Source organism: Cyanistes caeruleus, unplaced genomic scaffold (assembly GCF_971803275.1).
Source record: "Cyanistes caeruleus unplaced genomic scaffold, bCyaCae1.hap1.1 HAP1_SCAFFOLD_127, whole genome shotgun sequence".
NCBI classification, from domain to species: Eukaryota; Metazoa; Chordata; class Aves; order Passeriformes; family Paridae; genus Cyanistes; species Cyanistes caeruleus.
In genome coordinates, this window is record NW_028255924.1 from 36,573 (window position 1) to 49,580 (window position 13,008).

General features: G+C 45.7%; 1 protein-coding gene across 1 annotated transcript in view; it reads right to left on the reverse strand.

Annotated features, from left to right (window-relative positions):
* Positions 1-13,008, reverse strand: part of LOC111944892 (uncharacterized) — a 246,714-nt gene that overhangs the window by 1,803 nt on the left and 231,903 nt on the right. Inside the window, 1 exon segment of the mRNA XM_086873951.1 lies at positions 4,790-4,812. Within this exon segment, the coding sequence (XP_086730077.1) occupies positions 4,790-4,812 (23 nt within the window).

Genomic DNA, 13,008 nt, shown 5'->3' on the forward strand with positions numbered 1-13,008 from the left:
GCCAGGATATGACCTGGACAGTGGGGAAAAGTGGCTGAGAAATGTATCTTTGCAGTAGAACACCATTTTACAGTTGATGTTGTTCTGTAAGCCCGAGGGAAAGTGGGATGAAGTTTCGTACGTTGATTTGTTTTTCTATTTGTGAGACAAGCCAGAATGGCAGGCTGAGTGTGGATTGATGGCAGTTAAGGCATGTGTGAGTGATAAATGTGAGCTTTGTGTAAAAGGAAAAAGTTGTTTAGAGCACCTGGCATTAAAAGAAAGTTTGTGTTTGGGGAAAGAGATGGATGTTGATTTACAAGTGGATTCAGCAGAACCAAAAGAACACAATTTTGTTTTGTCTGCCCCCACTTCACCCAATCCTATTTCACCTAACCCTATCTCGCCTAATCCCACTTCACCTTGCCCTCTTTATCCTCCTCTACCGCCTTCACCTGATCCTTCTTCTCCAGGAGATGATCCAAATCTAACCGTGATACAAGGAAATGTGAAAAATGCTGGGGAGGAAGACAGCAGTAGCAGGGGTGATGATAATAAATCAGCGACACCGGTATCCCATCGGACTCGGTCACAGCTTGCTCCGGTTCTGGGTAGAACGGGAAAAGATTTGGGCAGACAAAGGCGGACTGTGATTGCCCCCTTGAGACAAGGAGTAGCAGTAGAAGGGCCGGATCTTTGTAGAAGTTCCTTTTTCACCCGCAGACTTGATAATTTGGAAACAATCAGCTGGAACTTAGAGAGAAAACCCTGATAAAGTAGCAGGGGTGGTAAAAATGATTATGAAAACTCAGATCCAGTTTGGGATGATATACAAGTAATAGTGGATAATTAAATGGACTCTACTGAGAAAGAGATGGTGCTTAGAGCAGCCAAGGAGAAGATGAGAGAAGATCTCAGAACTGGGGTGCTGACGACGACTTTAGATGAGAACTTTCTAACCGAGGATGCAGGGTGGGATCCCAATGCCTTTGGGGACATGCGGAGCCTGAAGAGATATCAAGAGTGGCTCCAGACAGGGGTTGGGAATGCTGTACCTACGGCTATGAATTGGTCTAAATTGTATGAGATAAGACAAGAAAAGAAAGAATCCCCTGCTGCATTTTTGGAAAGGCTTAAGGAGGCAGCAAGAAAGTATACAGATCTTCAACTAGAAACAGAACAGCGAATGTTCAGCTTGTGTTCATTTTTCTTGGGCAGTCGCAGGATGATATTAGGAGAAAACTGCAGAAGTCAGAAGGAGAAGATACAAGGAATTTGAATCAATTACTTGAAGTGGCTTGGAAAGTATACAGTAACAGGGAAAAGGAAGCTAGTAAAAAGCAGCAGCAAAATCTTTTGGCAGTGATCCAAGGAAGAGAGAATCCAGGTTTCAGAGGATGCGGCAGAGGTGGTCGTGGACTGGGGAGGGGCGGACTTGGCAGAGGACGAGGGGGATGGGTTTTGCCAAGATTGTGGTTAAATCAATGTGCTTCTTGTAGACAAGAGGGGCACTGGAAAAATGAATGTCCAAATCGGTTTAACCAGGGCAAGCAGTTCAAGCAGAATCAAGATGCTTCCAAATTAATGGTGCTGGGGGAGTACAACAGCTGACTAGAATCAGAACAAAAACCAATACAAGAACCTTTAGTAACTATACAATTGGGAGATAAAGAAGTAAAATTTCTGGTGGATACAGGGGCTACATAGTCTGTGCTAAATGATCTAAAAGGGCAAGCTGGAGACAAAACAGCAACAATAGTTGGAGCCACAGGGAAGGAGGAGAATCGACCATTCCTGCAACCCCTGGATTTGTGTTTTGGAAACAAAGTGTTAACACATGAATTTTTATATATGCCTGAGTGTCCAATTCCACTTTGAGGATGAGATTTATTAGCAAAACTTGATGCAGTGATAACTTTTGAAAACGGGGAGCTTTCAATGAAAATACCTGAATCAAAGACAGGACAAATCTTAATGATAAAAGAAAAACCAGACCCTGCTATCCCTCGGGAAGTAGAGGATGCAGTAATTCCCTCTCTATGGGAAACAGACATACCAGGAAAATCTAAGTTGGCACAACCAGGACATGTAGAATGAAAAGAAGGAGCAAAAGCTGTCCAGGTTAAACAGTATCCCATAAAGCCAGAAGCACGGCAAGGAATAGTAAAGATTATTGATAAATTTTTGAAGTACCAAATTTTAGAAGAATGTGAATCAGAATTGAATACACCAATACTTCCAGTGAAGAAACCAAATGGTGAGTACAGACTAGTACAGGATTTGAGAGCAATAAATGGAATAACTAAAGATATTTACCCAGTGCTAGCTAATCCCTACACATTGTTGACATCTGTGAAAGAGAAATAGAAATGGTTTACTGTAATTGATTCAAAAGATGACTTTTTCTGCATACCACTTGACAAAGAAAGTAGGAAACTGTTTACCTTTGAATGGGAAAATCCAGACAATGGAAGGAAAACTCAGCTCACCTGAACACGACTCCCACAAGGATACAAGAACAGTCCAACCCTATTTGGAAGTCAGGTGGCGAAGGAGCTGGAGATTTGGAACGAGAATGGGCAAGTACCAAGAGAACAATACCTGCTGTTACAGTATGTTGGTGATATACTGACAGCTACAGAAGAGAAAACAACCTGCATAAAGGTAACAATTGAAATTTTAAATCAACTAGGAATGGGAAGATATAAGGTGTCTAAAGAAAAGGCACAAATTGTCCAACAGACTGTGATTTACCTGGGATGTGAAATCTCACAAGGGCAATGTAAATTGGGTACTAACCGTATTCAAGCTATTTGTGCTATTCCAGAACCCCAGAACCTGCATGAGCTGCGAGTTTGCTTTGGGATGACAGAGTGGTGCAGCCTATGGATCATGGACTATGGACTAATTGCAAAACCCCTGTATGAAGCCCAGAAGACACAACCGCTTACCTGGGGCAGACCACAGAAGGAGGCCTTCCTCAAACTGAAGGAGGCATTGACAACAGCTCTGGCATTAGGATTTCCTGATCTATCCAAAGATTTTCAGCTGTTTGTGCATGAAAGATCACACCCAGCACTGGGAGTGCTGACCCAACCTTTGGGAAGCTGGAAAAGGCTGGTAGGCTGCTTTTCCAAACAACTTGACAACGTGAGTGCCGGATGGCCTTCATGCCTGCGGGCAGTTGCAGCCACTGTGATGCTGATCCAAGAAGCCAGGAAACTCACGATGGGCAGACACATAGATGTCCATGTGCCACACATGGTGACCACTGTTTTAGAATAAAAGGGGGGCCAATGGCTATCTCCAAGCAGGATGATGAAATTCCAGGCAATCCTAACCGAGCACGATGGTGTCACATTAAAGACAGCTAAACCTTCTGAATCCAGCTTTGCTCCTTACCAGCAACCACATCTGCCCAACGAGCAGAAATGGTTGCTTTAACCAGGGCATTAGAGATGAGTGAAGGGAACAAAGTAAATATCTGGACTGATTCAAAACATGCTTTTGGAGTGGTGCATGTACATGGGGTACCGGGGAAAGAAAGAGGACTGCTGTCTTCTAAAGACACACACATTAAACATCAAGATGCAGTCCTGCAATCAATAAAAGCAGTACAAAAGCCCGAGCAAGTAGGAATCATGCAATGCAAAGCTCACCAATCAGGAAGCTCCAAAACTCATGAGGGAAATCGGAAAGCAGACTGGACAGCCCGACAAGCTGCTCGAGAAGTGAAAACTGCAATGGCATTGATACCTTTAAAAACTAATGTATCTCAATTCAATTTACCTCCAGAACCAAAATATTCAATAGAGGATGAGAAATTGGGACGCTCACTGAATGCACAGAAGAATTCAGAAGGGTGGTATGTGACTACACAGGGACAAGTAGTGGTACCCCCCTTGATAATGAGAGAAGTTCTACAAATTAAACATAACAAATGTCATTGGAGTGCAGAGGCATTGGTGAAATCGTTAAAACAAAATTTAATTTCAGTACGGATGTTAACAATGGCAAAATCAGTAATGTCAAAATGTGAAATTTGCTTAAAGAACAATCCAGTGGCTAGATGACAGGCACAATTAGGGAAAATACGGGTAGGAGTAGAACCAGGAGATTATTGGCAAGTAGATTTTGTAGAATTAGCAAGAACTCGAGGATACAAATATCTATTGGTAGGGGTTGACACATTTTCAGGATGGCCAGAAGCTCTTCCCTGTCACACAAATCAAGCAAAGGAGACAGTCAAGTGGTTACTGCAAGAAATCATTCCAAGATTTGGGGTGCCTCTAGGAATATCATCAGATAGGGGCCCACATTTCACAGCCACAGCAGTGAGGGAGGTGAGTAGGTTACTGGGAATAGCTTGGCATCTCCATACACCATGGAGACCCCAATCCAGTGGGCAGGTAGAGAGGATGAATCAGACATTGAAGAGGCAAATCAGCAAAAGATGCCAAGAGGCTAAATTGCAGTAGCCACAAGCTTTACCAATAGCACTGCTGAGGATTCAGATAAAGCCTAGAAGCGGGATGTCAGTCAGTCCTTATGAGATATTGGATGGGAAACCATATGGATGCCCTGAACCTAATCCAAATGTACATGTTACAGGGAAGCAAGAGGTGTAGAATTATGTTCTGTCTCTTGGAAAAGCTCGAGCTCGACTTCGGAGCACCCTTGTGTGGAACAGGCCGCTGACTCTTGAGAATCCAGTTCATGGCATCCCCCCGGGAGATGAAGTGTACGGTAAAAGCTGGAAGGAAGAACCATTAAAAGAAAGGTGGAATGGACCCTATCAGGTACTGTTAACTACCTTGACAGCAGTCAAAGGAGCTGGACTGGATCCCTGCATACATTACACCAGGGTGAAGAAGGTTTCCCCTGCACTGTGGACTGCACAAACTGTAGGGCCAACAAAGCTGCAGATAAAGCGGGTTTGATTGTTTCAAATGTCTAGGTTGCTAGTGACTGTAATGGTGATTATTTCATGGCCTTTAGTGCCATCAGTTGGAATCAATGTTACCTTGGGATGTGAAATGCAAAAGGATCAGCTCACAACTCTTCATTTTAGAATGAAGAGGGATGTGGGGGTGCAGCCAGAAACACAAGTGGTAAAAGTCTCTCATACTATTCAGGCAGAAAATGGGATGATTGGATTAATTCAAGATTTGGCCAACATGCAAAACACCAGCAAAATAACTGCCTGTCTGCCAATACCAAAGGCAGCAAGAGACCTAATAAATCGGGGAATTATAACATCAAAATTACATGAAATACAAAAGAATAAAAATGAAAATGTGAGCTGTGTACTGCACATAGATTACGAGTACCCAAATAAGACAGTGTTTGAAAATGCTGTGAAGCCAAAGTATTCATCTACATGGGATTGTCATGAAAATGGAGGAAAGTATGAACCAAAACTAGGCTAGTATGGGGGATTAGGGAATTATGGATGGTGTTATGAAAAGATAGCAAAGGTTATTAAAGAAAAAGATTCCAGTATTGAAGTGGAAGTGTGAAGGACAGGAAGGAAAAGATCGGGCTGAAGCTTGGGACAGTGCATGGGCAATGAGTGGGCTTCAGAAATTCCAATCTATGGCAGATAGCCCTTGGTGCATTAAGTGGGAAGGCTCTGAAAGTGAAACAGATCCAGGGGTATGGAACACTGCAACCAGTAGTAGAATGGAGGCAGACAAAGTGAATTGGTGGGTATGGAACAAAACTTAGGACTGTACTTCTGATGATGAAGAAATAAAACAAATGCCACCACTTGTGGTAGCCCTGCAAATTGGATGTGCCTTCAGAGGAAACAAACACAAACAAGGTGAAATAAATGACAAGATAGGACAAGTGATCCAAAAGGTAATATGTAGCACAAGTACAGTTCAGAGTCCAGGCCAATTTGGTGGGCAGCAAGCGATGGCACCTGGACAACACATTTGCCTGTAGGTGAAAAAGTAAAAGAGATTACTTTAGGCCTCCCCACCTTATGCCCAATTTGGAAAAGGTCCCCATTCAAGGGAGAACATGAACTTCTGCAAATAAGGACTAGACAAGAAGTTCAGGAAAACAAATCTGAAGAAAGATGGCAGGAACCCCAGGCAGTAGTATAAAATTTGAGTGGGTTCTGGAATCCTTGATTGGTCCAATAGCAAATTATAACAAATAGAAAGATGTTGTACAAACTTACAGGCCAGGTAGAAAGATTGGCAAGAGTTACCAAAGAGGGATTTAGAGAGCTAAATGTACAATTACAAGCAACAACTAAAATGACCCTGCAAAACAGATTGCCTTTAGATCTGTTATTGTTGAAAGAACACGGAATGTGCGGGTACCTAAAAGGACAAATTGATCACTGCTGCATCCACAGTCCAAATGGAACTGCAGATGTAGAACACAACATTAATCCACTAAAACAAATAGAACAGGAAGCACAGAAAGAGAGGGAAGATCTGACCACAAGTTGGGTAGATAAAATTTTTGAAGGGTTAGGATGGAATGTGAGCTCATGGATCAAACCTATTCTTGAGAGTCTGATAATCCTACTGATTGTGTTCTTTGTAATCTAGTTAATCTGTGCAGTTCTGAAAGGAGAGATAAAGAAAAGAGTATCCTGGAACCAGAAGATAATAAAGGCGCTGACATGGGACAGAGATCCACATCCACATTTGTCATCTCCAAGTCCTCCAGAGTGTAACAACGCTTACGACAACTGTGGATTCAAAGATGAACATCAAGTATAAACACAGAAAAAGGACTGTATAGAGTGAAAGCATTACACTTATTACAGTAAAGTAAAATATTTTTAAAGGGGGGAAATGTGTTACTATGGGGTTAAATGTTTCTGAAGATGTTTCTTAAAATCATTTAGAGGTAGGCCACAAGAATGCTTGGTATTAGGGATGGACTAGCAAGCTGAAATGTTTATGGTAACGGGAACTGCTACTGGAGGTCTCCAAGATACCCACCCAGAGATAAGATTCCGACATGTTCATGCAAGGATGAGCTAACTCTCATGACGCAATATAGATAAAGTTAATGAAGCAATATTAGTGAAGCAATATTGATAAGGTTGTTATAGTGATTACTGCTACAGCTGAAATTGTATAAACATCTGCACTTTGGACAAAGACGATGGAGGTAGATTTGGGTTGCTGATACCCCCAGTTCCTGCACGCTACAATAAAGCACCTGCATACAATCAATCTACAATTATGTATGTTCCTGAATGCTAACAAAGACAGATCAAAAACTTCCAAAACACCAAAAATCTGATATCCCCCCAAAATACAAAGATTCTGCCCCCACAAAAAAAAAAAAACACCAACATTCAGCCCAATAAAGCTCAGAAACACCGAGATTCAGCCCCGTGAAAATCGTGCATCTCCCTGCCCGGGCACTCGCTGCATGGGGGGTGAGGGGGGCAGTGAGGCCGGGCCGGAGCAGGGGGTGCCTGAGAGAGGCCCCGAGCCCGGCAGAAGCCCCTGCACAGCCATGCAAGTGGCTCCTGGCCGGACTCGGGGATCCCCCTGGCCATCCCCGCTGGAGCAGCCTGGTCCTGAGGGACTCTGGCCCCTGCGAGGGACCCCAGGCTGCAGCAGGACAAGGATTCCTGGCCCTCAGGGGGAGGCAGTGACATGACCTGACTGTGACCCCCATCCCTGTGCCTCTGGGCGGGGAGGGGGACGGAGAGGGACACAAAGTTAAGCCCGGGAAGGAGGGACAGCTGGGGGGAAGATGGATTTCCGTAGGAATTACTTTACTTCTCGTTTTCTTGTTCTGACACGTTTGAGAATAAACTCAATTAATTTTCCCAAGTCAGGTGTGCTGTGCCCGTGACCAAGGATTGAACTGTCCCCAACCTCATCCCGACCCCCGAGCCTTTCCTTGAGTGTTCTGCTCCCCGCCCGGGACAGGAAGGAGAGTCACAGAGTTTTGGCCTCGCTCCGGCATGCCCTGCTCCATCCCGGACTCACCCCCAGCTCCCAGCGCCCTCAGCTCCCAGCGCCCTCAGCTCCCGGGCACCCCGAGCTCCCGGCGCTTCAGCGCAGCGGCGCTTCCTTGGCCTCCTGCCCGGGCCGGGCCCAGCGCCGGGGCCGCTCCTCAGCCCAGGGGGCCGAGAAATGGCGGAGCGCAGCCCAAGGCACGCGAGGCCGTGCCGTGTGGAGAGCCCGCCGCTGGCTGCGATTGGCTGCTTCTGCCGTCACTCGTGGCTCTGGCGCGCGCTGATTGGGCAGAGCGGGGACAAGCCCGGCCCCGCTGGCGCCCCCAGGGCGGCCGTGGGGCAGGAGCGCCGCCATTGACCGGAGCGTCTGTGCGGGCCCGGCAGCGGCGGCAGCAGCGGCCGGAGCCCGGTGAGGCGGCGGCGGAGCTCGGAGGCGGCCCCGGCCATCGCAGGTGGGAGCCGCGCTCGGTTCTGCGGGGGCTCGGGGCTCGCTGCGGGCCCGGGAGGGGGCGGCAGGGGGCTGTGGCGGGTGGCTTGTGCCGTGGCCGGCCCGTGTTGGCCCTGGGCTGAGGGCGCTGCGGGAGCGGCTGCCCGCGGTCTCCTTGCCGCTGGGGCCTCGGCAGGAGGCGGTGGCGGAGCAGCGCTGGCTCGTCCCGCTTCGTGTCGGGAGGCCGGAGGCGGCTGCGCTGGGCCCGGGGCCGGGCGGGAAAATTCCCGGCGCCAGAGGTTTGTGTGGCCCAAGGAGCCAGAGGAGTGGTGTGCAAGTGACTTTATTGCTGCCCAAAGGGAGAGGCCATGGGGCATTTGCCGTGCGATCTCTCCAGGTCTTGGAGGACGCGGCCTCGTTTTTGTCCTGATTTTCCCGGCCGCATGTCCCTGTCCCTTTGCCCAACACTGGCCGAGGTGCTTGGAAGGTTCAGCCTTCCCGATCCGCCTGCTGCATGTCCTTTTTGTATAACATCCTGTGAAAAACAAAGTTCACATAATTTTTATAAAATTAAAAGTTTTATAAAAAAACAATTAGGAGAAAAAAATAATGTGTACAGATCCGGCCGGGTGTCTCTGCATTCAGGCAAGAGAGCAGACCTTACTAACAAAGGATTGTCTCTTAAAAACAGAATCCTACTACATGTCCTTACATTCTTATACATATTCATACATTCTTCTTAGGATCTTTGGTGTTCTTCTGTTTAGTTTTCTCTTGCCCCCTTCTCAATGGATCAATCCTCTTGGCGCCATCGAGATTTACATACCAGAAATGCAATAAATTCCTCCCCCCCACCCCGAGTTCTGGTCACTGCTGTCTTCATCTGGATAAGATAGTTTATAAAAGAAAAGAAGATCTCCAGCTATCTTTTTCAGTCTTTGGGTTACACAAACAAAAGTAGTTTTTGTTTTAATGCTATGTCCTAGCTTAACATACATGTATTATACCACTATTTCTAAGTTTCATTAATAACAGAAATAAAGAAGACTATATTATTACAGCTAAATTTTCTAATCTTATACATATAATATTCATTATAGTACTTGCGAAAAGCCAATAATATGATATGCGTTTATAACAACCCGATATTCCTGGCTCTGTGAAGTGTTTGTTCTTCTGGAAGTTCAGGAATGTATTGGGACTTGGTCTGAGCAGCAGTCCTTGTCAATTAGTAACATTTTCTGAAACTGGTGATTTCTCCCATTCCTTCCTTATGTGCAAGTCCCTGGCCCTATCTCCAAGCAGATTCACTCATTGCCTCTGTTTTTCCTTCCTGGTTCTTCTTTGTTTTTGGGATTGCTGTCAGTGCCCTCATTCTCTGTCCTTTTGTAGCCGTTTGTGGCTCAGGAGGCCTGGCTGCCACCTGCATCCCCTTGCTCAGCTGCTGAATGAGCTGCACTCAGCAAGGTGTGGTGCATGGTAAAAAGATGAGAGTTGCTGTAGCACATGAGAGGAGAAACAGCATTTGTTTAACCCGTGGTCTGTGAGGGAAGCACAAAACTCTGTCCCATTCCTATCCTTTCCACATTTGAACAAGTACATGAGCTGCTTTGCTATTTCCTTTTTTATCTGTTTCTGCACCTTTTCCTTGCTGATCTGTTTGCCATCAGCAGTTTGAATCATTTAACTTTTCCCAAACCTCTCCTTTTTCTGCTAAAAGGTAATCTGATCCCATCCCATGGTGAAATGTTGTGTTCCTCATCTGAGTGGATTGGTTGGGGGGAAGGTCAGGAGCTGGAGCTGTCTGGTTGGTTATTATTTCAATGACATCCTGTAATCTAATTATGCCATTGAAATGAGAAATGGTTTCTCTGGTACCTGCTATGAATTCATCAGGGTTCCCAGGGTCTGGTCCATGGTGTTGCAGGATTTGTTCTGGTGGTCGTTCGTCTTTTCCCCATTTCTGGGTGCTCCCTCCAGCCAGGGCTGCATCAATTGTCAGCTTTTCTCTCATTAAATCATCACGTACTTGGATTCCAAACTGATTTCCCTGAACTTTTGGTAGCAAATAAACCCCAGTGGTCTGATACACCCTATATAACATAGACAGAGACAGCACATGTTGGAGTGGGGACAGGGATGATTCTCCCCCACTTGTTTTAGTGAAGTTTTCACAACATTCTCCATTTTCCTTTGCAGCTTAACCAATTTCTGCTGCAGAGTCAGATATCCTCACAATGGGCTGTGCCTTTATCTGTGCAAATTCCATCTGTGCAAGCAGGCAGAGCTTGGGCTGAGGGGCAAAGGGAATCAGCCCAATTCCTCCTGCAGGCAGGAAAGCCCTGGGCCATTGTGCAGGCTTTGGGCCATCAGTGTTAATTTGCATTTCTAAAGCTCCTCTCCTGGCTGCCTGGAACAAAGCTCTTCCAGGGCAGACATCCCCTGACTCACATGTGGCCCCACACAGAATCTGCTATTTATTTTTTTAAACAATATTTTATTAACTCTTTATCTGTTAAAGCGCCAACTTTAAAGCTCTTCTAGTTTTCAAAGTGCAGCTTAAGGGTGAACATCGAAAAACTCATACCCATCATTTTGTTATCACTAAGAGTCAAGTACAAATATAAAACAAAAATGAGAAAGCAATCAAGTGTTTTCTTTTTATTCTCCTAGGACTAAAAACTGATTCTCACAACATTGTCCCAAACAGAACCAACAATATAGAAGTAAAATAATTACAAAAAATTATTCTAACGGTGTAATCTTTTTTCTGAAACTGTAAAAGCAAAAACTCTTCAACAGTGTCTTTAGAGAAATAAGGTGTTACTTGATTCTGGCCAGAATGTGCAACAGGAATTATTTCATGCACACTTAGGCTGGGTGTGCAGAGAAAATCTTTCCATGACACATGAGTTTGACTAGATTTTCCTAAATTTATACATTCTGACCCCATAGAAATCCATTGGTTTAATGTTCATTGGTTTGAAGGTGTGGAGTTGTTAGGATTTGGTTTCCTGTTGCAGCCGGATTTCTGTGCCTGTGATGTGAATTAGGTGGGCACTCCTGGATTTCCTGCTCAGCCTTTTCCAGACCAGGTGTCTCCAGCTGTGCCTGGGGCAGTGTCTGGGGTAGGTGTTGGTTGATGTTAGCTGATGGAATCTTTTGGGCTATTCCCAGTCTGTTGAGATGTAAATTTCATCTCTGCTGAGTGGTGGAAAAGAAATATTAAAATTCCTTTAAAAGAAAGATTAAAATTCCTTTCCCCAAGGCAAAGGCAAACCAACTCCCTTCAGAGAAATAGGATTTGAAGCCATTTTCAAGTTGGTCTATTTTCCCATATTCTAATCCCAGGCAGGGCAGAGTGTGAGTGGAATTGAGAGGCAGAGTGGAATTGTCCCGGTGCCTTCCCCAGCAGCTGTGGCGAGGGCAGGCACAGAAAGGCCTGAAGCTGCAAGAGTGAGAGCAAGGATTGTCCCGCAGTGGCTGGAGATGGCAAAGGAGGGTGGCCAGGCCGAGGATTTGAGCAGAGGATCTGTGGGCAGGCGCAGGGGCTTCCCCCGCTGGGGAGCCCTGGCTGCTGCTGCGTTGCCTTCAGTGCAGGCTCAGGGGTGGCCTGTTTAATATTCCCTTCCAATTCAGATTTCTGAGTCTGGAAGAGCCATGGCTGGGGCATCAATCATTTTATTTTTTTCATTTTGTTAAATTTTGTTCTCTTTCTTATGTCTATAAAATTGAGACTATCTGGGGCTAAAGAAGTAATAGAATGCTCAGGCCAGAATAAAGAATCCTCAGTCCAGTTCCTGCAGTTCCCTAATTATCCTAAGAATTGTTCCAGCTCCATTTTTGTCCTGGGAAACATTATTTCTGAGATTCCCTGAACTCTCTCTGAATCAATACACCACAAACCCTGAGTCAAAAATTGTTTTAAATATTTAACCATTTTCTCTACCATTTGCCCTTTCTTTTTTTTCAGATACTCAAAGCTGCTTTTAGCCTGAAAATGAAGCCATTTCACAGAGGCTTCCTCTACCTCTTCTCCTTGTTTTTCTGACTGGATCAAGTCATCCACATCCTGCATTAAGCCAGTCCCTGGGGGTGAGGTCAATTCCTTTGATATTTCCTGCAAGGCTTGCCCCAATCAGGCCGGTGCTTCCGTGCATCCCTGCAGAAGGACCGTCCATGTCTTGAGCATTTTCCCTTCTAGCTCTTGTTGCCAGCCCAAGGCAGAATTGTGTTTGCATCCTCTGGAAGTGGGCAGATCCCCAGAAAGCATCTTTTGCATCAAGTTGTGAATGGCAGCAGTGTGAGGAGGGCACCTGGTTGAGGCTGGTGTAAGGATCTGAGAGTATGGGGTGCCTCGGTTTCATCATCTCATTTCTTCTTCTTGGGTCCTGCAGCATTCTGTGGATTCCATTGGATTTCTTGTTTGGCAGGATAGGAGCATTCTAGGGAGCCATCCCTGGCTCCCCAAGCCGTGCCTTGAGCAGGACTCGCAGACAGGCTGTGAGCCCTTCCTTCCCTCCCTTGGAACAGGGGATTGCTTTTGGACACCTCTTGTCCTGGTTGCTTCAGGGAAATTTGGAGAGGCTCCATATCTAATTTTGCCAATTTCCCTGGGGCTGCCCACACTTGTGGGTTGACTTCAGCCGTGGCTCTG